Source organism: Dromiciops gliroides, chromosome 3 (assembly GCF_019393635.1).
Source record: "Dromiciops gliroides isolate mDroGli1 chromosome 3, mDroGli1.pri, whole genome shotgun sequence".
Classification (NCBI taxonomy): Eukaryota; Metazoa; Chordata; class Mammalia; order Microbiotheria; family Microbiotheriidae; genus Dromiciops; species Dromiciops gliroides.
Window position 1 is genome coordinate 34,907,962 of NC_057863.1, and position 25,831 is coordinate 34,933,792.

Consider the following 25,831-nt stretch of genomic DNA (forward strand, 5'->3'; position numbering starts at 1 on the left):
TGGGGGCAATTCTTTAGAGTTAAACTGGGTCACAAGTAACTAGAATCCTTTATGGATATTGTGAAGTAATGTAAGAATGTAAGAGGAGTTGGTGGCCTTAGCCCAGGCTCTAGTCAAGAATTGTTCCTTTCATATCATAAAATTCACTTTTGGCACTCTACACAAAAGTGTGGGATTGAAGGAACACTTTATTTTGATTTTGATTTTTTTGAGGCAATTGGGGTTAAGGGACTTGCCCAAGGTTACAAAGCTGGTGTGTCCATATAACATATGATGAGAAATTCTATGAAAGCACTTCTATTTACAATTCTCCATTCTTCTCAAGGAGACCAGCATGGTGTAGCTCATTATTGATGTATATGATGATATTGTATATGGATTCAGAAAATCTGGCCTTTGATACCTATGCAAGTTTCTTCATATCTCCAAGTAGGACCTCAAATTTTCTCATCTACAAAATAAGGCAGTTGAACAACATGTGACACTTATGTGATATTAGAGAGATTACTTAACCTTACTGGACCTCATTTGTAAAAAGAAAGGGTTCTACTAGATGGTCCCTAAATTTTCTTCAACCTCTAAATTGATGACCAATTTTTTTTTAATTTCTGAAATATGAACTATAATGTAAACTCAGAGTAAGACACTACATAATAATCTATAAAATATGTTGTCTCGATATGATTAAACAGATTCTAGAGAGACTACCATATGGCTTACAGGTGACTTCTCAGAAAAACTAGCATTTATATCATGCTAGTTATCAGTTTTTCTCAAAAGCTCATCCTGAGATCTTGAGTGAATAAAGTTTAAGAATAAAGTTTCAATTGAATAATTACTGGGCCACCAATTAGCTTTTTTGGGGGGGTGGGCAGTGAGGGTTAAGTGACTTGCTCAGGGTCACACAGCTAGTAAGTGTCAAGTGTCTGAGGCTGGATTTGAATTCAGGTCCTCCTGAATCCAGGGCCATTGCTTTATCTACTGCACCATCTAGCTGCCCGCCCCCATTAGCTTTTTTTTTTTTTTTTTTTTTTTTTTTTGCGGGGCAATGGGGGTTAAGTGACTTGCCCAGGGTCACACAGCTAGTAAGTCTCAAGTGTCTGAGGCCGGATTTGAACTCAGGAACTCCTGAATCCAGGGCTGGTGTTTTATCCACTGCGCCACCTAGCTGCCCCCTCCCCATTAGCTTTTAGAAAAAATATACCCTGAAATATTTACCACTTGCCATTGAAACGTTTTATTTTTATGACTGAGTTGAAAATTCTTTAATTCTTATTATTTCCTTGCATTAGCTTTTGCAATGGAATTGAAATTTAACAGTACAATTCAAATATTTATTAAACACCTGCTAGGTGTGTGCGTTGAGCATTTTGCTGGGTCTTAGAACACAATGAAGAGATGAAACAGTCCATACATAATCATCTACCTGGAGGATGTTTATTGTGGAAACTCCTTCTACCAATGTAGATCAGAAAACTGTCAGCAAATTACAATTTTTGAGAGTTGGCCCAAGTCCCCGATAGGTTAGGTAACCTTTCCCTGGTCACATAATTATTATGTGTTAGAGGTATGATTTGAACCCAAATCTTACTGAAATGAAATCTAGAACCTAATTTACTTTTCCAAGCTGCCTCTGTGGATTTGACACGAAAAAGATACATCAAACCTATTTCCAACTAAGGGGCCTATTTTCTGGTTTTCTTCCCTGATGTCTGAAAATGTCTTATGATATGCTTTCTCACTCTTTCACCTTTGATGTTGTCTGGACCTCAGACTTGTTTCAAACTTCTTCTAGGGTGGGAAACTGACCTTGGTCCCTGCTCCTAGTGGCTTTTGGGCAGACAAACCTGGCCCCAGCTGAATACCAGTCTCTTCCCTTAGGCCTAATGGAGCGTACATATTGGTGTCCTGTCCACATTCCATCAGGTCCTCAATTCTATGGTTGAGTATTATTGTAGCATAGAGTGCTGCCATAATATTGTCCTAAATAGAGCATTTTACTTTGCCTTTGGGTTTTCTGAGGAATAGAGATGTAGGAGCCAAATTTAATATATGGAGAGTTAATTGGGTGGCTCGCCATAATATTCGGGTTCAGAAAATAATGAGGGACCTCTACATCCAAAATTTCCTCCCCCACGAACTGCCTTTTTAGTTATTTCTCCTAGGCCAATAAGAAAGGAGCTTAGTAGCCTCTTTTCCACAAACGAATCAGGTTTTATTAATGGGAATAAAATACACAGCAAAGGTGAAATTAATAAAGTCAAAGACAAGGGAATAGGGAAAGAGGAAAATGCATAATCCCCCTAACTCTAACAAAAGCCTATATAATCCCCAATCTCACTTCCAGTTCAGCTAATTCAAAAGGCTGGATTTAACTCAGCACCAGGGGTCCGGTCAGCAGCCAGTCTCTACTCTACTCCAAGGCCAGAGAGAGAGAAAGAAAGAGAGTGTGTGTGCTACTTCCTGTTGGGGTCCCCTTTTCTACCTTTTTCTCCCTCTGCCAAAGGGGAGGTCCTTCAACAGACTGGTTCCCTGTTGATGACGCAGTCCACAGCCTCTGCGGACACTCCTTCTTAGGGTTGGACAAGTTTAAACTAGGTGGCTAAAAATCTAATCTTCTTGAGTGGGTACTTAGTAGTTTCTCACTCACACCCAATTCAAACACTACAAAGTCAACCGAGTTGGACCCCTAGGTGTCTGCCAAATTCCATTATTTTACCACAGAGGGGAAGGAATGAAACAGAGTTGAATTCTATTATAATCCTTTGGGCCAGACTATGCAGCCCAGCTAATGGGGGAGGGGGTTCTTGGTGAGCATTTTTGGGCTTAGAGATAAACCTTTTCTGCTTTAAGTTAATCAAGTTTTCAGTATCAGTAAGGTTTTTGGTACATTTAGATCTGGGGTATTGAACTTGAGGCCCTCTGACCAAATAGTAAAAAAAAAAAAATCCCTAGTGTAGTCTGAACCAGATCAAAATGTAATTGGAAAATGTTTTAAGAAAGAATTCAGGGGGCAGCTAGGTGGTGCAGTGGATAGAACACCAGCCCTGGATTCAGGAAGACCTGAGTTCAAATCCAGCCTCAGACACTTGACACTTACTAGCTGTGTGACCCTGGGCAAGTCACTTAATCCCAATTGCCTCACCAAAAAAAAAAAAAAAAAAAAAAAAAAGGAATTCAGTACAACATAGATAATGTTATTTGTGGTTTTCTAAGTCAACCTGTTGCCCACAGGAATTAATTTCTATTTCAGTTTGACTACACTGTCCTAGACCATGACACAGCTGTATCATCTTAAGCACAGTTCCTGATTTGGAGAGGTTTGAGAGATCATGAGTATCGAGAAAACATTTCATCCTCTACTTATATAAGCCATTTGAGAAAGACAGTCGGAGTCAAATGAGTCCTGGATGATAGTTGGACAGGTAGACTAGTCTTCTGCTTTTGTTCGTAAGAGACCAGGGTTATTATGATTGTCAGCACTATGAGCAACCACTTCAGGTTTCTCTATGGATCCTGTAACTTCTGTCCTTCTTGATCTATAGAGACTTAAAGACGTGTCAATGAATCTGTGTTGTAAGTGGTGACTCACCCATGTCTGCCTGTCCCTTGGAGCTTTAATCATCTATGAATACAATAAAGAATTGAATGAATGGAAAATAGGTGCAAATAGACCACATAAAAAATAAACACAGATCTGTCAAACTCTGACTTTAAAATAGTAATTTACTTAAAAAAAACCTAATCCTACCATTCATTTTCTATTATCAGTTGCTATAGCTTATAATGACTAATTAAGCTAAGAAAACCAGAGAAACCTCAATTCCAAGGTCATCTGGTACATCCTTATGAGCAATGTGAGCTTTTCTGTAAGATACCAACAAGGGGTTCTCTAGCTGGGATTTTTAACTTTTGTTTGTGTCTTTAATCACTGATAGTATCTAGTGAAACCTATGGATTTCTTCTTAGAATAATGTTTCTATGGATGTGAAATAGAATATGTAGTATTACAAACAAAATTAATTATATTGAACTATAATTTTTTTAAAAAAAGGAACCAGTTTACAGACCCCTGATTAAGAACCCCTACCTTAAAGCAATACTTTGTCAACATGCTTTCTAGCCTCTTTTTGGGCATTTCTAATTGTGGGGAGTTTCACTAATGAAAAACCCAATCTATGTTAACAGAATCAGTGTTAGAATGGACCAAGTATCCCAGTGGTTCAAACAAAAGCCAAGAAGAATGCCTCCCTCTACAACATCCCCAACAAATGGTTATCTGCCACCTGTGATCATGTTGATAACGTAGAATCCAATAACTCTTGGGGCAACCTATTCTACTTAAGCATAAGGCTAATTGTTAGGAATAGTTTCTTAACATGGAACTTAAACTGGCTTCTTCACATCTTCTACCCATTGTTCCAGGTTCTACCCTGGAACCAAACAGAACACATCTACCCCCTCTTCTACATGCCAGCCCTTCAGATGCTTGAAGACAACCATTCTGTTCCCTGGGTCTTTTATTCTTAAGGCTAAGAACCCCTAGTTTCTTCAGCCAATCTTCATATGACATGGCATCATGGCCTTGCTCCATCCTAGGTGCTCTCCTCTGGATTCTGTCCAGTTTATCAGCTTTTCAGAAAGCTCTAATTTAAGTCTTATTTATATTTAGCTGAAATGTTTGTGACCCAAAAGTGACCCCTTTCAGACAAAAGCAGCAGCAGCTGAATATCCCAGCCAAAGATGAACGTCTATCTTGAGCTATTGAGGGATTATTCATTTCCATCTGGATACTTACAGGATCACCAATTAACTTTAACAATATGCCCTGCTATATTCACCATATTTCATAGAATTTTTTTTCTATTTCATTTTGTAATACTCTCTGAATGTTTTTTTATTTCCTTTTAAATTTGAAACATATTAGCAAAGAGCAGGCATCTTAATAAGAATTTTAAAAAATCCAATCTAGGTTCATTGAACAAATCTAACAATCAGTCCTTTAAACTCCTTGCACCTCAGTTTCCTCATCTTTAAAACAAGGATGCTGTAGTATGTGTATGGGTTTCCTTCTGGTTTTAATTCCTTTGGCTTATGTCAAGCCTGAGTTGTCATAACTAGGAGTTGTTTTACTTGGAAGACTAAGAATTGAAAATGTGTGTGTGCCGGGTTGGGGGGTGGGGAGAGGCCAGTGACTCAGAGAATATACTGAAGGGGAGTAGGGGATTGGTGATAGGATCCTGGAGAAGATTGGGAATGAGAATTAACATATCCTCCCTGATATCGATACACTGGGACAAAGCCCCAGTGGACCTACCCTAGTTATAGCTAGTGTATTTAGAATACTTACACTGTTTTATTTTCATCATTTCTATCCCACAGCAAAGAAGCCTGTCATCATTTCATTGAAAGGTAGAGTTGCCATTGATGCAATTGGATAGAAAACTATATTGTGATTGACATACAAGAAACAGGAAACATGAAGGCAGGATGGTCCTACCTCATAATGCAGAGCTCAAATGTCACCAAGTACTAACAAGGGCCAGGAATGAAGTGCAGGACAGTACAGTACAATATTTACTAATAAAGCTGTGTATCTACTGAAGAAGGATGGCAGCCCAGTGCACCCTTTGAAAATTAGTAATGCACTTCTGATTAGCAGATTACCTTCCTTTTTTTTTTTTTTAAGTGAGGCAATTGGGGTTAAGTGACTTGCCCAGGGTCACACAGCTAGTAAGTGTTAAGTGTCTGAGGCCGTATTTGAACTCAGGTACTCCTGACTCCAGGGCCAGTGCTCTATCCACTGTGCCATCTAGCTGTCCCCAATTACCTTCCTTTTAAATGATTTGCTAAGCATAACTGTTCTCAGCATTAATAAGATCAGAGTATATCCCTACCCCCTTTCCATTCTGTTTTCATCTGTTCATTCATTCATGCTTCCTTCCTTCATTCCTTCATTTATTCAACAGACTTCAAAATTGCCTACTTTGGGCTCTGCACTGTATCATTTTAGGTGCTAGAGGAGATCAGAATTTGAAAAAGACCTGATTTCATATCCCAAAGAACTTAGAGTCTAGTTTCCTTTCTTTCTATAGTAAGCTTTTGGGATGGAACATTCAGTGATAGGACAAGGTTTTTGTTATTGTTTGGGGGGGAGCAGTGAGGGTTAAGTGACTTGCCCAGGGTCACACACCTAGTGAGTGTCAAGTGTCTGAGGCTGGATTTGAACTCAGGTCCTCCTGAATCCAGGGCTAGTGCTTTATCCACTGTGCCACCTAGCTGCCCTGATAGGACAAGTTTTGAGGGGGGAATAACCTATCCTCGAGTTCTCCCAGTAAGAAAGTGAAATGCAGCAGTAGTCACTCCATCATATCACTTAGCTAAGTTATACATTAGAGGCTGTGATTCTCCACTTTTTAGAAACCATCATTCATACTTTTCTTGGATTCCTTTCTTATCCATCACTTAATGATCCTATGGCTTTCTGGTCTTGCTGGGTGACTCACAGCCTAATACATAAATTATAGGTATCCTACCAATTGACTCTATACACCCTGAGGGAGAGTCCTGTTTTTCACTTTGCCTTTGTATTCCTGGTGCCCATCTAATGCCATGTACATAGTAGATACATAATAAATGTTTGTGGAACTGGATCATTTGATGGGATTAATGAATTCAAGATATAGTGTTAATTACTTCATGAGTTTCTTTGGACAACTGGATTTAATTCAGTTCAATAAATGGATAATTTATGCACAGCCCCTAAACCTATAGAGGTGCTCAATAAATGCTTATTTAATTGTACATTTGAATTTAATTTCCTTTCTAAGATAAGAGTACCATTTTCATAAGAGGCCACATAATAATTAACCCCAACATTCACTAAAATAAAGATTTTAGGGTCAGTGTAGGAGTCAATTAGAGGCAGGAGGCCCTTTGTTTATCATCTTTATGTTAAACTAATTAGAGAATTGCCCATTTAAGCTATTGGAAAGGACAGCTTGAAAGGTTTGCCTCTTACCTTGGTCCCATGGGAATTGGTTGGCCTCCTGAGTGAGGTTCATTGAATATTATTACTGAGTATGACTTTTTGGAGTTTTCTTTTTAGACTTCTTCTGTTCTCCCCATCCCACAGTTGGGAAAAACAATATCTATCCTGCAAGATATTGGGCTACATTATTTAAATGAGCTTTGTTTCTGTGACAGTTGTGAACCATATTTAAGCATTATCTTTCTTTTAAGGAACTTAAAACCTTTCTCAGTGACTGGCTTGCTAATGTGTCAGAGCTTCTGAAATATATTCATGGTAAGCCGACAACAGATTTGAGGGCCTTTATAGCTAGATATGTCAATACCAATATGTAATTTTAACCAAATATCTTTTCATGTTTGACTCAGAAGGCTAGGGGGAAAAGGGGAAGAAGAAATTATTTAGAAATTCATTATACATTTTTGGCTTCTGGGTGGTGCATTGCAAAATGGCCAAAGTGAGTGAAACTTGACTGAAGCAGTGGATCTTATGTATTATAACAATAAATATAATAACAACAAAAACAAAACGAATATTCCCTTAGCTTTTTTAAGGTTTTAAAAACATTTTTCTCAATACAATTGTAGAAGGTAACTAATAGAAACTTATGATTGCCATTTTCAGGTGAGGAAATTGCCTTGTGGAAGTGAAGTGATTTGGCAAGGGTCATATTGTGGTAGTGAGGGCCTTTTATCCATCCGTCCATAAAGTCTTTCCCAGCAGGCCTACTGGACTATACCTAACATCACTCTGGAAAGTGAGCAAAAATTCTATCAGAAGGGATCCATGGTTCATCTCACTAAAGGGGAATTTTAATATTCAGCATATTTGAGGGTGACTTTCTAGTATGCTTATAAAACCCAAACCCCTTTATTTTAACCCATTGCATGGATGATGAGTTAAGAAAGTCAATTCAACAAATAATTTTTTATGCTTATACGATATATTTAGTGCTGAATAAGGCAATTCAAGGAAAAAACTTCAAATAGCCCCTATTCTCAAACTTACAGTCTATTGGAATGTTTTAGTAGTAAAATTAAAAAAAAACAATTTAAATGTATGTCTATATGGCATCTTAGTGTCATGGATGTAGTAGACACTTAAAATGTTTGTGGGATTGGATTTTAGGATGGAAGTTTTGGTGATCATTGTAGCCCTATAACAAAGGAACAATGGGTATTGTTTTTCATGGTACTCATGGTTAGGGGTGGGGTTACAGTGTGACTTTATTAGTGAAGGAAACACTTGATAATGAAAGTTCATATCCATGATAAGGAAAGCAGATCAGGGTCTCCTTTATAATTTATAGCCTTAAGGAGCAGCTAGGTGGTACAGTTGATAAACCACAGGCCCTGGATTCAGGAGGACCTGAATTCAAATCCAGCATCAAACACTTGACACTTACTAGCTGTATGACCCTGGGCAAGTTACTTACCCATCATTGCCCCCTACAATACATAATTTATAGCCTTAGAAAAATTGCTATGGGTGCTATTAAGTCCTATTTGATAATCAAGAAGAACAAAGTGATTTGCACACTGTCACCCAGCTACTACATGACAGAAGCAAGATTCAAACCCAGCACTCTTAGTCTAGCAATCCATTTCTGTTATTTACTGAGCCATCAAATGGAGAAAGTATTCAGTCAATCAGAAAACATTTATTAAGCACCTACTATGGTGAAGCCACTGTTCTGGGATCTGGAGATAAAAAGAATGAAACCATCTTTGCCTTCTGAAGAAGGAGAATATCAGAGATCTGCCATCATAGCCTCAGATGGAATCAGTGAGCAAATAACCAATCATTGAGAATTTCAGGAGTGTCCAGTTGTTTCCCTACTTAAGATGTGCTCAAGTTGTTGCCTCTTTAAAAAGTAGTAAGCCAAGGGAGTGAAGCCCTAGACACATCAGGGCCAGATATAATTCTGTCCAAGCCTAAGCAGTCACACACTTTAACCTGAATGGCAAGGTTCAAGTGTAGATAGATCTTCAGCAAATAGAGGTGAGAGAAAGATGGGGATCAGTCTGTCCTTTGTATGCTAATGTCCTCTGCCAGCCAAACTATGTGAATGAATACAGGGAAATTCTAGAACAGCTGCATCTATCTCCTTATTATCTCCCAAGATGGATTGTTTCAGGCTAAAGGAACATCACCCATGGACCGAATCTCTCCCTGCCCCATGGAGCCTTTACAGTCTCCATCTTACTAACACAAACTGTGGGGCAGCCTGACTGCTAGCCCAGCTTTTCTTCAGAAATCTTTCTATTATAGGACAGGATAAAACCATCACTAATACAAACCAACAATATTATTTCCAATGTAAGCATTTTAAAAGCTTGCTTGTACAAGGAAAGACAAATTCTCCGAATTACATGCTATTTTGCAGTTAGTCGGCGATTATACTATGAATTGTATTACACTGGATGTTACGTTGGCTTCTGCATTGCACTCAGACACATGAACTGTGTAAACAGTGTTAGATGTTTGATTAGCATTAATATGAAAGATAGGACGATTAGGTAGGATTTCTTCAGAAAGGCCTTACACTTACTGTGTAGCAATCTTTTGTATTAAAGAAAAATAGAACTAGAATTTAGCATTCAAAAAAATATTCACTTTGACTCAGTGTGTTATTTTTAAGCTGAGGATTTACTGGGATCCAAGAAATGCAACTCTTTTGTGGTGTATTGAGGCAATTGATGGAAACTAAGAATTACATTACTCTTTTTTTTTCCATCTCCATCTCTTTCTCTTTTATAATTTGTCTTTTACAACCATTTTGTCCCTTTTCATTCTTAGAAACATGGTTTAAAGTGGAAAATAGTGTTGCCAGAGGACTAAGGAAAAAGGTTATATGACCTTGCACAAGTGCCCTCTGCAGGTCTCAATGTCCCTTTCTGTAAAATGAAGGGATTTTGCTGAGTTATTTGTAAGATTCCTTCCAGCTCTGAATCCTCTGATCCTAGTCTCTCTTCTGCTTGACAATGTAAACTGGGTAAGGAGTAGGCTTCAATGTGAACATACAAAGGTGAACCCTCTTCCGTTGATGTAACACAGTATATCTCGTTATCCTTATATCAGCTTATTTTTAATATTCACCTAAAATTCAGATTGGCAAAAGAAATATCGAGAACCTATGATGTGCAAGGCATAGATGAGTTTTAGTAGCTCTTATTTTTGTGGTTCAATTGAACAAATCTTTCTTTCTTTTTGCAGGGCAATGAGGGTTAAGTGACTTGCCCAGGGTCACACAGCTAGTGTCAAGTGTCTGAGGCTGAATTTGAACTCAGGCCCTCCTGAATCCTAGGCCAGTGCTTTATTCACTGCGCCACCTAGCTGCCCCTGAACAAATATTTCTAAAGTAGTTTCTATGTGTTGGGCACTTTGGTGTTAAGCTGCAGGGACAGAAAGACACAGACAAAATACTACCTGCCCTCAAAAAGCATACTTTTTTTGGCAGAGTAGGGGTGCAGTTATAGGTCCACAGAGAAGTAAATAAAAGTATAATAGCTAGAGTACTGGAATTGGAGTCAGGAAGACTTTTTTTGGAATTCTACCATAGGCCCATACTAGTTTTGTCCCCCTGGGCAAGTCACTTAGTTCAACTCATTCACCTCATCTGCTAAATGGCTGGGGATGGTGGTGGGATGATAGATTCTGACCTCTTAGTTCACTTTGAGCTCTAAATCTATGACCCTTATACAGAATAATTTCCACAGGTTGATAACTACTTGGGGAATCAGGGAAAGGGTGAAATACCTGAGATGAATGAAGGTAAGGATTCTATGGAGCAGAGATAAAGAGGGAATGAACTTTTCTGAAGGCATTTGTGCCAGGTCAAGCTCTTTGATGTTGTATTACCTTTGTGCAGTCCATTTACATGGGAATGATGACTTCTCAGATCATGTGCAGATCTATTTCTTAGCATTTGCAATGGATTTTATACATATCTATACTGGCTAGGAGTTTTCTTCTCTAATCTTTGTTGTCTATTAGTTGGAATGGGAAGAGAGAGAAAGCCAAAAGCTGAGAAACCTATAACGTTCCAATCATTAACAATAGGTATTTTATGAATTGTGAATTTAGAGAGTGTTTCACTACAACCTATTTCTACTTAAATTTCTATAAATTTAGCAGGAAGACTTATAAATAGTATAATCATCAGGATTCCATCTTATTGCAATTGGAACCAGAAGTGGCCTATTTTAGAAATTTATATACACAATCTTTTATTTTTTTGCCATTAATGTCCATGCGGTGACCTGTAAAACATCTAGTTACTGCTCAATCCATATTAGCTCCTACATACTAATAATTTATTTTCATTTTCTTCAGGATATCCACCTGCTGCTAACTGGATTTGATTGATCAGAGGGGAATCTAAAATAAATGGCTACTCTCATTGTACCGCTGCTATGGAAAATGGAACACCAGAGGCTAATGGGACATAGTTTGATAAAGAACATCAAGTAAAGATGTTTCAATAAGTATAAAATCAATGGAAGAGCCTTGCTCTTTGCAAAGCATTTGGAGATTATCCTGACAGGCTCTCCTGGAAACCTGAGGAAACTTTCCTTCTTCGGCTGTCTCATTTTTCACAGGTGGATACAAATATTATTACTTCCTTGTCAACTCCACACCTCATGTGGGACCATGGCCCCGCCAAGATCCATGTGGCTGAACTGTGCATGGAAAGCAGGGATGGCCCATTTTGTATTCCGGGGATTGGATGCCACGCTGGCCCTGTGCATCTTTGGATGTTTGCTTCAGGCCTCTGCTGTGTCCTCACAAAAGTTGGATGATGCTGATCCACTGGTGACGACCAACTTTGGCAAAATAAGAGGGATTAAGAAGGAACTCAATAATGAAATCCTGGGGCCTGTGATTCAGTTTCTCGGGGTTCCATATGCAGCCCCACCCACAGGAGAACGCCGTTTTCAGCCTCCTGAGCCCCCATCCTCTTGGTCAGACACGAGAAATGCCACTCAGTTTGCTCCTGTTTGTCCACAGAACATTATTGATGGCAGATTGCCAGAAGTCATGCTCCCCGTTTGGTTTACTAATAATTTGGATGTAGTTTCTTCCTACGTACAAGATCAGAGTGAAGACTGCCTCTATTTAAATATCTATGTCCCAACAGAGGATGGTGAGTTAACTGAAGGAAAAAACAGCAAGATCTTTAAAATATATATATATATTTATATTTTATATTATTCTTATTCTAAATTCTAACAATATTAATTCATGTATACCAGTAGCAAGCATGGCTCTCTGTTGTTGGCACGAAGGCATTTTCCATGTGTGCATGTGGCTTATTTGTGTGTGTTCATGTCTGTATGCATTTGTTTTCTTTTTTCTCCCCTGTTTCTACTTGTTTTATTTCCCCCATAGCACGTGTGTTTAGGCAGAAATCGATTCTTAATTCCCATTTCCTACTCAATGCCTTCAGGGAAGATGCATCAGCCTTCCTCCATTTTGCATGTGCAGGCACAAGAAATGGGTGATCTTTCGCACTCAAAAAACCCCAAAATATGCAGGAGTTTAGACTGAAGTGAGCTAGCGGTGTTGCATGCTCCGAGTGTCTGTGATGGAGCTCCATGTTATTTTCTAGTCTTCTATTCATTTTTCAGTAAAAAGAATATCCAAGGAATGTACAAGAAAACCCGGCAAGAAAATTTGTAGAAAAGGAGGTATGTATAAAAGTGGAAACCAAAAACGGGGGAAAAAAGGCTTGGAGAGGAAGAACAAGATAACACATCCAAAGGATGAGTTGCTGATATGCTGAAGTGAAAGGTTAGGCAATATCTTGTATTTAATGAAGCTCATCAAGGAGTTGAGAGATGGTGGAAGAGGAGAATAGCAGAGAGGATAACTTCTGTAAAACATCATTGTCTCTCTCGTTGGTTCCCCGCTGATGGTGGTAGGGGCAACATCTGTATCTTGGCCTTGTGTTTATTTCAAGGATGCTGAAAATATTTGTGTATTGACAGAGAAGCAGGAGCAGAGATCTCTTAATGACTGAAAATGTGTGTTCTCTGGACATTTTTCTCTACATGAGTGCCAACTTTCTGGTAGTCTCTTTGTCCTGTTACAAAAAAAAAAATAAATGGGTGAGAACAAATAGTCAGTTTTCTGTTTGCTCATAGTTTCTCCTATGTAAAACCATGTTACAAAGGTAGTGAAATGTTCAAAATATTTTGCCGTGGTGGCCACTGCTGTTGTTAGGTCGTATTTTCCTTCAGACAGTATTTAAATCTCATTGTCAATTCCCAGCAGAAATGGAGATCTTGCAGATTTCGTCCCAAACATTTGCAGATTTTCAAAATTACCCTAACACTTGTATATTTATGTTCAACAACTTAAAACATGGGAAATAACATGATTCAGAAGCTACAATTAAATCAACCTTTAAAGCATCCTCTACTTAGATTGTGCGAGTAGAGACATTCACAGCTGCAGGCTTGCTGAGACTTAATATGTCTGAATGTGACTTGTCCAGACTACATTTTTTTAAAAGTTCTGTAACTCAATCATAGGAGAGTCTGACCTACTAGGGTGGGAGGTTCTTGATATGCTCATTTGACTTTAATCATAAGAATGTAAAAATTTTGGCTAGGTTTGATATTTAGGTATTGGTGACTTCACATTCTAATCTTCTCCAAACTCTTGGCTACTTCAGGTCATATTTTATTATGAACAGCCTCAAGGGCAGTTCAGATTATTCTGTTGTGCTGACCCAACAACTGGAGATTGGCCATATTTTCTCCAGACATTTCATCATAATGGTGGTATTTGCAGTAATGGGGTTCGATATATCTTTTTCCAATGAGACATGCAAATTGAGTGATGGCAGCTTGGTACCATTGAAGAAGATAAGTGTAAAAGAAACAGGAGTGTTTTGAATAACTCAAAACCAGGTCTCATTCCTCCCAAGTGAGAACAACTGAAATCATTTACATGCCTTCTACTAATGTACACTGCTGCTGTAGTTATTATCATGTAGTTTATCAAGCATGTGTAATTAGCATAGCAACTTTTGCCTCCTATCACTGAAATGTTGATTCTCAGTCATAAGTAAAGATGCTTGTAAAGAATACATAATTATAGAGTATATTATGCAAATATATATGAATAAAATCAAGAAAGATAACAGGGCCAAAAAAAAAAAAAGAATGAGCCCAAAGGAAAGAACATGATACTTCATCTTATAAACAACTTTATGAGACTTTTTTAGTCTAATTGGAAAATTCTTTGTCACTAGCTTTTCTTCAGATCATTTCGTCAATATATAATATTCTGGATCTAGTTAGTATTTGTGTAGTCATCCTTCATTTGCATGGGCAATCTCACATATCTTCTTCAGAGAGGACAGTTCCCTGACAGCATGGACTTTGGTATGCTGGGCTCGCCATGGTATTTGGAAGCTGTGTTCAGGCTTTCCAGTCTTTCCAGTCTTTCCCCATAATTGAACAAGAATCCCCTCCACAAAGAGACAACATTTTATCACCCAGCCTTCATTCTTAAACCTCTCATTAAAGTGGGAGAAACCTGCTAATTCTCAAGGTCACTCATTCAATGGTCAGTTAGTTCTAATTTTTAGAAAGTATTTCCTTATGTTGAGCCTTTATTTGCCTCTCTGCAGCTTTTGTCCAGTGTCCCTAGTCCTGTCCTCTGGAGCTTGGAAGAACAAACCTAACTATTGTCTCCAAAACCTTGAAGAAAGCTCTCATCTCTGCCTTCCCCCTGAGCTTCTTTTCCTCCAGGCTTTTGTTAGTGCAAACTCACAATCCAGGTCACTTCTGTACACAAAATATACAAGCATAAAACATTATACACTTGTACTAATCCTTGGGTAGCAGTGTGAGGGCCACTTCACATTCTATGGTACTATGTTATAACAAAGAAGATGGGAGGAATGGTATCAGTCTAATTTTCTGCACAAATGGAGTTTAAGAATGAAGTAAACACCACCCATGCCAGACAGAGAATAATAGTGTCCCTTTTTTTCAGGCTTCAGTTGAATGACTCCCTATCTTTTTCTAAAATTACTGTTAAAGCTCTTCTCAGGAAGAGTTTAATGGTCATGTGATAATTTGTACAAAAATATCCTGGGCACTCTGTAAGTTTTATTTTGTTGTTCTTTTTAGGTTTATTTCTATAAATTTACATACCATTCTATAGAATTTCATCTTCAGAGGAATGATACAAACTATACATGTCAGTCAGATGATACAATGAAAAGTTTTGCTAGAATACTACAACGGATCTCTGAATTCATTAGGGATGTGGGGATTCTTGCTAAATAGGCTGATCTAACCCATTGGTTCCCATCCTGACTGGGCAAGCCTAGTCTGTAACTTCCCAGAAGGCAGCCACAGAAAGTCTCCAAAACATACTGATGGATTTCCTAAAGTTCTCTTCCCATTGCTTGGGTAGCGATGGGACATTCAAGCTGTCCATAGACCATTCCTCTCTATCCCTACATGAACAGCTCATCTTCTTTACTGCTCAAATGATTCTTTGGTGAAACCACTTATGCTTGCTGTCTTTTAGAATACTTATTTTAGTAAACCACAAGTCTAATCACTTAATAAATTCAAGTTTGTCTTTATCCCTCTAGTTTTCTTTTTTTAAAGAGCAAATGGCCAGATGAAAGGTATTTCTGCAAAAATATACCTGATAATGTATAAAATGGAAGCTGGTCTCCTTAAAAGACCTATTGTTGTATCATCTATATTTAGATACACACATTCTCTCTCTCTCTCTCTCTCTCTCTCTCTCTCTCTCTCTCTCTCTCTCTCTCTCTCTCTCCTCTCTCTCCCAATACCTATATCTATATCATCTATATCTTATATTTTATATATAGTATATAGTATATTTATGAATATATGTATATAAATCTCTGTCATCTCTATATACATCATTATTTTCTGTTTAACTAGCAAAGTTCTCTTTTGATGCTAAAAGGTTTCTACTCTTAAAATATGTCCCAACTGCATTTTTTTGTCTCATCCATCTTTTTATCCTTCCCACTATAGTTTTATCCATGTGTTAATTACTCTCTTACTGCTTTAGGGTTCTCTGGCCAAGGAAGGGTTGAGACAAAAATGGAGATAATTACAATAGCTTATGCAGAGATTGTTCCACTAGATGAACTCTACACTCACCCTGTCCCCCCCCCCAGTCTTCCTTCGAAGCTTCCTTTGTTCCTTCATTCTTTTCTTCCTTCCTTCCTTCTTTCCTTTCAATGTCATTATTTTTTATTCTAGAAATATATCTTGTATAACTCTTCCTTGCGTAATGGTGTTTTAGGCAGTTTTGTGGCAAACATGGCCTTTCTCAAGTAAAGGCTAATTAATAGAGAGCATGGGTAGTTAAAAGTCAGAGGTAATGGAAAATCGGCACTATGGTGTAATGAATTACACCCTGAAATTGGAGTCAGGAAGATCTTGGTTTGAATTCTGCCTTTGACACTTACTGACTGTGTGACCCCAGGGAAATCAATTCACCTCTGTGGTTCTCAATTTCTTCACTCTTCAAATGAAAGATTTAGCCTGGACAATCTCTAGGGTTTCCTTATAACTATAAATCTATGATCCGCTGTCACATTTTAAGCAACAGCTTCAAAATCCACTCAGCACATTTGCCAGAGATGATTAGGTGACAGTATTAGCCAATCAGAATCACTGCTATATTCTCTAGCTTAGACCTCTGAAAGAGCCAACACTAGGGTGGAATAACTGGGACTTTGCTCCAGGGCACCAAAATCCATAAATCACCAATACCACTCACACCCTTCAGCTGCAAAGAAACAGCTGAGCTTGGTGACCCAGCTGAGCAGTGCTATGCCAGGCGAGCCCCTCCTTTGCCTGGCCTTCCCTACCCCACCCAACCCATTCTAGCATCCTTCACTGAAGCCTCAGGTTGTTTGATTTACCAGCCAGGAGGCCTGATGTTCCAGAGCCCCTTCCTCCACCAGGCTTTGTATCCTAGTTTCTCTCCCTCCACACACAAACAATTTTTCTTAAGTTGTCTTAAGGGTGGGTTTCCTGCTACTTCTCCACAGGAGTGTTTTGGGATGCTTGTGCTAAGCCCTGCCCTGGTGGAGTGGTGCCCTAAACCCTGGTGGAATGGCTAAAAATCCCAGAGTGGGTGAATGAAGTGAAATCGGGTTGGACCATCTGCACACAGATTAATCCACCTAAGAATATTTATGCAGTTGCCTTCATTTCTTTAGGCATTTGTAGCTGCTTTCTCATCAGTGCTTCCAAAATGAGTACAGCATGTGTTATCCTTTATGTTGTTATTCAGGAAATGATTAGATGTTCTCTTTCCCATTTCTCCCATTCCTTCATTATTTCATAGGAGTTTAGATTTACACGAGAAGCCTTGGTGTACTTTTTTTTTTTGGTATTTTCTTTCATTTTTGTTCCTGGATTATGTGTAAGGATTGCATTTGTTCCTGATGCATTTAATACTTTTTAATGCAATGTAATGTATGTTTATTTCCAGAGCTTTTCCATAAAACAAGGCATTTTTAAGATAAGGAAAACAAGTATTTTTCCATGTGGGGGTATAACTCTGATTGTACTCAGTCTGTATGCCAGCATAGAAAAGTAGAGGGTAAATCAGTGTGATTGGAGAAACAACTGTTTGTAAATCTCTGATTTCTCAAATTCTCTGTGTACAACAAGCATGCATCATCCTTATCAGTGGAGAATATTTGCACAGAACAGGCAAGAACTGCTTGCGTAAAGACAGGCAGATGGAATGAAGAAATTATAACTGATTTGGAAGTTGAGTTTTCAAGGGCCCACCCACCAGGAACAGCATCCCCTATACCTACCCTCCACCTCTAGATTGCAACTGGAAAGTTATGGGGAATCCTCTTGTTGGATAGATAATGTAGATCACACTAGAATTGGGATAGCTGATTTCATCCAGGAGGCAAGTATGAGCAGAATAAGCTAAAGACTCCTATAACAGAAAAGCTATGAAATAAGACACAGAGCTCTAAAATGAATGAGAAGGGAAGGCATCAATCGTCCCATTGTTTCCTGACAGAAGCTGAGAATGTCCTGAAGCAGATAATTAAAAGATCATTTGAGTTGTCCAATTCAATTTATTTTTCATAGACTTTCTTTTCATATGATAAAATTTGGGGGGTGAATTTTTTTTAAAAAAACGCCCACGCAACTAAAATATATTCATGGTAGAAACTACCCTCTTTCTTGTCTCCACTTTTCACTCCTGCCCACTTTCACATCTTGTATACACATCCTTATCTGATGCTGGGCATAATCATTGCTAAAGAATTATGTTGTAATGTTATACTTTATGCTGTTGCTCTGTGCCTTACTATAGTGTGTTTAGGTAACATAATATCTTCAGGGTTTTTTATGTCTACTTCATTAATAACGGGAGTCCCTAAAAAGAAGTAACTGAAAGTTTAACTGGTGTTCTTGCCCCCTACATTCATTTCCTGCCACTCAGATCATAATGAAAGGTAGTATTTGTTACTGATGGTCACCTGACATTTTCTGGGTTCAGGGATTCTTATGGCAGTAATGTCAGATGCTACATAGAAGGGTAGAAATATACTCTATTGTAGTCACCCCTGTTCTAGTTCAGGCTGTGTACAAACTTGTATGTATCTCTTCAGAGTTTTTAAAGAAATTTTAAAAAGTGTTTTCCTCAAATATCATAGTCATGCCTCATAAAATGGAGCTCTATTTACATGGATTGCAATCTTTATTCAATGTCATTGTACAATAACGCTTTCTTCCATATTAATTGCAAATTGTCAAATAGAAACTTATAATTCCCATTGTATTCAAAATAAGGAACATCATCATTCTAGCCAGTTCTTCATGGTTATATCATAGGGGCCTTAGAGGACATCTCCCCCAATCCTCTCATTTTACAAATGAGGAAACTAAGGCCTAGAAAGCTAAAGTGGATTGTCCAAGTCATATAGGTAGCAATTAGTATTTGAACCAGATCCTCTAACTCCTATATCGATATCATCTATCAATATCAATATCAATTTCTATTTCTATCTATATCTATATATACCACAATACATATGTAATATCTATATGTATGTGTGTATATATACACATATATCGACAAGCATAGACATGTATATGTGTGTGTATATGCATATATAGACAAAAATATACACATACATATACATATGTGTGTGTGTTTTTCCCTGGTGTACTATGTTGCATTTTCTGTTCTAGAGATAATATATAGATTACAGGTTCTTAACCTTAAGGTCTGTGAACTAGCTTCTCTTTTAAATATATTGATAACTATTTCCATCTAATTGGTTTCCTTTTAATCCTGTGTATTTTAAGCATTTTCTGCATTATGAAGGAAAAAGATACATTGGCTTTTCCAGCATGCCAAAGAGTCCAAGATACCTAAAAGGTTAAGAACACCTGATCTAGAAGCTGTTTTACTGATTCTGAATTCATTAACATCAGCCAATACTAATGCCATTTAAATTGAACAATTTCCTCTTCAAATGTTGAATTATCTTACATTACTTAAAAGTAGTGATTGAGTTAGCATCCTACTTAGAATTAGGGGGAAGGATGAGACTTTAATTCCCCTCTCCTAACCTGTTTTCAGCAGGTGATGGGGTATCTTTTCCAACTTTCTTCCTTCTCCATCTTTCTTTTCTTCCTTTCTCCTTCTCTGGAGACCAAAGAGGATAGGGTTTGGTGGTGGGGAAAAAATCTCCGTTCTTTTTTCTCACCATGTGACATTCTGATCAGATGTGATTTCTGTATGTAGGGCCCCAGTGGATCCTTTGAAATTTTGACTCTTCTTTATCAGTCTGAAATTTTGTTCTAAATTACACTCATTTTTCATTCCAATGTGCTTTTATCACTAATACACATCAATCACAGGTTCTTCAAGTGCTCTTATCAAGCTCCCCTTGCCCCTCATGGAAGTCTGCAACTTTTTCAAACCCCTTTAACTCATTAAGAACACTTGGGCAAAGACTTGTATACAGACATGAGCCTTGACTAAGTCTATGCTTGCTGGGAGCTTTAAAAATCATCCCTCCTGGGAAGTTATCTTTGGCTGCGTTCTTTCTTTTCCCCAAAGTCTTTCTCTAAAGGATGCAACAGGGGTGATCCTTTGAAAATGAAATATAAAAAGAAAATAGAATGGAGAGCAAGAGCATTTGAGTAAAATCTTATTATGAACTGCGAGAGAAAGTCAGTCATTTCCGCTTTGCCATAACTTTGTATCAAATGACCCTTAGAAGAAATGGGCCATTGACAGATACTCTGTCATCTATCTATCTATCTATCTATCTATCTATCTATCTATCTATCTATCTATCTATCTATCTATCTATCTATGTCATCTATATAACATACCTATCTGCCTATCATCAGAATTGACCATACAAATACATACATACATACATACATAAGCCTAAAAGACATCGCATTCAGCCTAATGAAATTTCATGCAGTGGGTCAAATAAAAAAGTCATATAACTTTTTGTATGGATTTCATTAGACTGGATGAAATATCTTTTAGGCTTGTGTATTGGATATATACTCCATATAATTGTACGCAGGTAGCCAGAAATTTCACAGTTCACTCCCATAACCATTGAGCGGAGTCATTGTGCAGTGGGTAAAGAACCTAAGTTCTAACCTCAGTTTAGATTTTGGAATTTAGAGCTGTAAGAGATCTCCAAGATTGTGTGCTCCAACTCTTTCATTTCCCAGGTGAGAAAATGAGGCTCAGAGAGCAGACACTACTTATCTGAGACCATCTGTGTAGCAAGAAGTAGAGCTGGAATTAGAAAACAGATCTTCTGTCCCCTGGTCCATACAAAACCTGTTACTCTATAGCAAGATTCCCTAATATGCGGTTCTTTTGATTACACATACCCCTATTTATCAACACAAATATAATATACATACATGCCATACATACACACATTTTGGCAATAGAATCCTGGCAATGGAATTGTTGGGCCAAAAGGTATGAGGCGATGCGTGACTGAGTGATATTTCCACATTGCATTTCAGAATGTTTATACCAGTGTGCAGGTCTACCCAAATATATACCACAGTATCCATTGCCCAAAAATTAGAGAACTAGGGTCTCTTTTTAAAAAATTGATAACTTTTCTTTTTATTTTCTTTTTTTCTTTTTTTGCAGGGCAATGAGGGCTAAGTGACTTGCCCAGAGTCATCACACAGCTAGTAAGTGCCATGTGTCTGAAGCTAGATTTGAACTAGGTCCTCCTGAATCCAGGGCTGGTACTTTATCTACTGAGCCACCTACCTGGTCCCTAAAGATGAAAACTTTTGAAAAAATAGTAATTTAAGTATTATATGCTCTACATTGCACATTATGTCTTGGAATGTACTGGAGTATAATTTACTGGAAAGGCAAGAGAGAAATGGTGGTAAAGTCCATAGAGTCAGAAACACAATTAGGTGAGAAATGAAGGAATAGGTATTAAAAGATATCCTTATCATTAAATAATTAATGAAAATATCAAAACACCAGACATAATGCCATCTATAGCAGTGGCAATCAGAATAAGATCTGGCAAGCTGGAATTCAATATGGAGTTGTGCAAATAGACTGGACCAGGGCCTGAATCCCTATGCTGATGCTAAACTCTGATTTTGGCCAAGTCTCCAAGATCTCTTTGTCCCAGTCAGTACCTTACTCTAAAAAAAAGGAGACAATGAGAGTCATGGGCTGTAAGGAAAACATTTTGTAAACTGTTCCACAAATGTACAATAGAATTGAATTGCCCGACCCACAAGCATATATAAGGTGCCTAATGTATACCAGGAATATGTGTTAGACACTGTAGAGACAAAGGCAAGAGTGCAATCACACCTGCCTGTTATGTTCTAACAGGTAAACCACATGGCTTTGTAGATATATCTAAAACACAAAAGAGATCTAAGGTCACTTTCTGGAGGAAGACACCAGAAGCAAGGAGGAGCAAGGAAGGCCTCACACTGCAGGTGGTGACTTAATGGACACTAGGGATTCAAAATGGTGGAGATGAGGGGGGAGTCCATGAAATCTGTCTCCATGATACTACAGGGCTCATCATCCTTGGTTTAGAGATGAGGCAACTGAGTGAGACTATGAGAGGACACATGACTTGTCCTAGATCATACAGTAAGTGTTGAGGGTGGGGGGAGGGAGAGGAACTTGAACCCAGGTCTTTCTGACTGTAAGTGCAGGGATGTCTACTACATCATTGACATGTTAAGATAGAATGAATTAATATGTTTATGGTGCTTTGTAAAATCAAATCTTTCTCATTCCTTTCCTTCCTCTTCCCCTTCTCTTTCTCCTTCTACTTTTCTTTCTTCTCCTTTTCTTCTTCTTCCTTCTCTTCCTCCTCCTCATTTTCCTTTTCTTCCATCTCTCCTCCTTGCCTCTTCCTCCTCCCCTTCCTTCTCCTCTTCCTCCTCTTCTATCTCTCCTAACTCCTCTCTCTCCTCCTCTCTTCTTCATCTTCCATTTTTCCTCTTCTTCCCTCTCTTCCATCTCTCCTTCTCCACCCCTCTTCCTCTAAATTCCCCTCTCTTCTCCTTCTCCTTCTCTTCCTCCTCCTCTACCCCTCTTCCTCCACCTCCTCCTCCTCTTCTCCCTCCTTCTCCTCTTCTTCTTGTGCTTAGTGAATAGAGCATCTGGAATCATAAAGACTTGTGTTCAAATCTGACCCAAGACATTTCCTAACACTTTGAGCTAGGGCAGATCACTTAACTTTTGTTTGAGTCAGTTTCCTCATCAGTAAAATTAGGATAATACTAACATCCACCTTACAGGGTTGTTGTGAGGAATAAATGAGATAATAATTGTAATGCACTTAGCTCAGTGCCTGGCACATAGAAAGTAGGAGGAAATGAGAGCAACCTTATAATTCATCTCATTCTGTGAAGAGAACTATTTAAATTTAAAAAATTTTAGCAGTCCACATGTTATGCATTTAGTCTTAGAAAATGGTAATTCAAGGAAATTCAAAGAAGGAAGGTTTTTTTTTTTTTTTGGCACCCTACAGTTATGTCATGAAGAAAATATTCAGCAACTTAATTTTAAACTCTTCAATGATGTCCACAAGGATTTTCTTGTTTCATTTTAAGGAGATTGTCTTATATTTTAGATTGGTACACATAATGCAAGATAGATTGGAAACCAAAAAAAAAATCTGTAAAAAAAAAAAAAAGACGTGGGGTAAGGTATAATTCTTTCATTTAATCAGTATAAGTAAATTTCTGTGAGGAACCCTTCCTCATCCCACTCTATAACTCAAATGAAGATCTGGAGCTCATGTGTAATTTAAAGAATTATCTGAGACCCAGAGAGATTAAGTTACTTACTTAGGGTCACACAGCAAGTTATGTGTCAGAGACAGAATTTCCAAAGTTTCTTTCAACTGCAAGGGTAATTCTCTACCCATTACAGCACCATCTTTATTTATACATAGTTGAATGTTAGGCATTGTTTAAACAAATTATTCAGATTCTTTCCTTCTTTCCTTATGTCACAGGGAAAATAGGTGGTGGGGGTCCTTAGGTATTCTTCTGTAAAGAATTACAACTCTCGAACAAGATCCAATTAGAATAAAATGATCTTTGATTTGAGCACTAGAGAAAGTGACTGAGAGGGAAGTTGAAGGCTTCACCTCAAGGGAAGGGAATGGCTTAGCACATTCTCCAAAAATAAAATAAATACAAAAACACTTATAGAGGAAGGATGGGGTGACCACCTAGCAATGGAAAGTTCCTTTTTGGGGAAACCAATGGGTGGGAAAAACTTGAATGAGGGGTGGAATGGGAAAGGCTTGAATGACGGGTGATGGTCCTGACTTCTGGAGTTATCTCTGTCCAAGGTATCGCTTATGTCCCCTTACTTCTTTTTTTTTTTTTTAAGTGAGGCAATTGGGGTTAAGTGACTTGCCCAAGGTCACACAGCTAGTAAGTGTTAAGTGTCTGAGACCGGATTTGAACTTAGATACTCCTGACTCCAGGGCCAGTGCTCTATCCACTGCACCACCTAGCTGCCCCCATGTCCCCTTACTTTTTAGGTGTGTCCATCCTTTAGTTTAGCTTCTCAGGAAGCAAATTTCTGAGTTTCCCCAGGCCCGTATCACTTCATTCCCACCTTCATTCCTTGGATTTGAACTTTCTGTACAGATGTCTAATATCACTTGTCCATTAGTCTTCAAGCTCTTTGAGGAGGCCTGTCTTCCCTTACTTTGTATCCTCAGCACTTAGCACATTATTTGGTACACAGTAGGCCCTTAATAAATGATAGTTTACTGATTGATGCATTGACTTGGAGTCAGGGTAAATTAAAAATTTAGCCTCTTGAAAATGCTTGAATATGTAGCTTCAGTTTAGGTTCATTTTTGTCAGATTAGGTATTTGAACAAAGGCCTGCTAAAAAAGAAATTTCAATTTAAGAACTATTTATGTATTTACTGTAATTCTCTTCATCTGGTATGTATGTAATTATAGCATTAGAGCATTTAATTACAGCCAGTGTTGGTGAAGCATGGTAAGTAAGTTAAGTAAGTGCTATAAAAGTCTGCTGCTGAAAATGGCAGACAATGAGAAGAGGGTCATTCTCTTGTAGGGCTATTATTTTCAAAAATAGAAACCGCACTGAATCAGCATCAGTCTTAAAAGAGTCTCCTTGTATTCTGAGGGGAGGAGGGCATGGTGTGGATAAGTCATTGGTCTTGATACAGATGAAGGAAGAGACCCTTTCTTTTCTCATTCATGCCCTTCCTGGCAGTGAGTGATTGTATCTGCCGGTCTCTGGAACAAATCCTCTCTCTGAAGTCCTCCTTGCTTTTTCCTAGGGCTATGACCTATCAATCAATTAACTAACTTGAATCTTTTTACCACCTGATATGTCCCTGGGAATGGGACTCCAAAGACAAAAGCAAAGCCACCTCTGCCCCCAAGGAGCTTTCGTTCTACCAAAGAAGATGCTATGTTGGCATATAAATATTTGCAGAGTACATGACCTCCAAGTTTTGGATTGTATCTGTCATCAAGAGGAACTATCCCTGAACTTTGAATCAGGGAAGCCTGGGTTTGCACCTGATCTTTGCTTTCCATGTTTAAGGATGGGACCAAAACAATTTATAGTCATATGGAAATTCTCTAAATCATTAGAGTTATTAAACTGTTCATATTTTTTTTTTGGTGGGGCAATGAGGGTCACACAGCTAATAAGTATCAAATGTCTTAACCGGATTTGAACTCAGGTTTGCCTGAATCCAGGGCTGGTGCACTTATCCACTGCACCACCTAGCTGCACCCCTGCCCATACTCTTTGAACCAGCAATATCACTATTAGGTCTATTTTGAAAGATGATTATGGAAAAAGGAAAAGAACCTATTTGTTCTAAAATGCTTATAGCAGCTCTCTTCATGGTGGCAAGGTTCATTGGCATCTTGGCGCCTCAGTTTCCTCATCTATAAATAGGGGAATGTTTAGACAATTGATCTCACAGGTTTACTTTAAAGAAAGTATTTTTTTAAAAAAAATAATATTTTTGTGTGGGGCAATGAGGGTTAATTGACTTGCCCAGGGTCACAGAGCTAATAAGTGTCAAGTGTCTGAGGTCAGATTTGAACTCAGGTCCCCTTTAATCTAGGGCTGGTGCTTTATCCACTGCACCACCTAGCTGCCCTGAGAGAATCTTTAAGACAAATGTCATAGTAAACCAGAAGTAAGGTATGTACTTAATCCTGTTCTTACTGTTCCCTGTAT

At 38.3% G+C, this 25,831-nt stretch overlaps 1 protein-coding gene across 8 annotated transcripts in view; it reads left to right on the top strand.

The window, feature by feature from the left end:
* The window catches only part of NLGN1 (neuroligin 1), a 1,111,477-nt gene that overhangs the window by 224,017 nt on the left and 861,629 nt on the right, over positions 1–25,831 (top strand). For 4 of the 8 annotated variants that reach the window (XM_043993178.1, XM_043993177.1, XM_043993179.1 and 1 more), the window contains exons 2-3: positions 11,366–12,176; positions 12,661–12,720. In XM_043993178.1, coding sequence (XP_043849113.1) covers positions 11,684–12,176; positions 12,661–12,720 — 553 coding nt within the window. In that variant the 5' untranslated portion in view covers positions 11,366–11,683. The remainder of the gene's footprint in view (positions 1–11,365; positions 12,177–12,660; positions 12,721–25,831) is intronic. The other 4 variants (XM_043993180.1, XM_043993182.1, XM_043993184.1 and 1 more) reach the window with 1 other exon arrangement.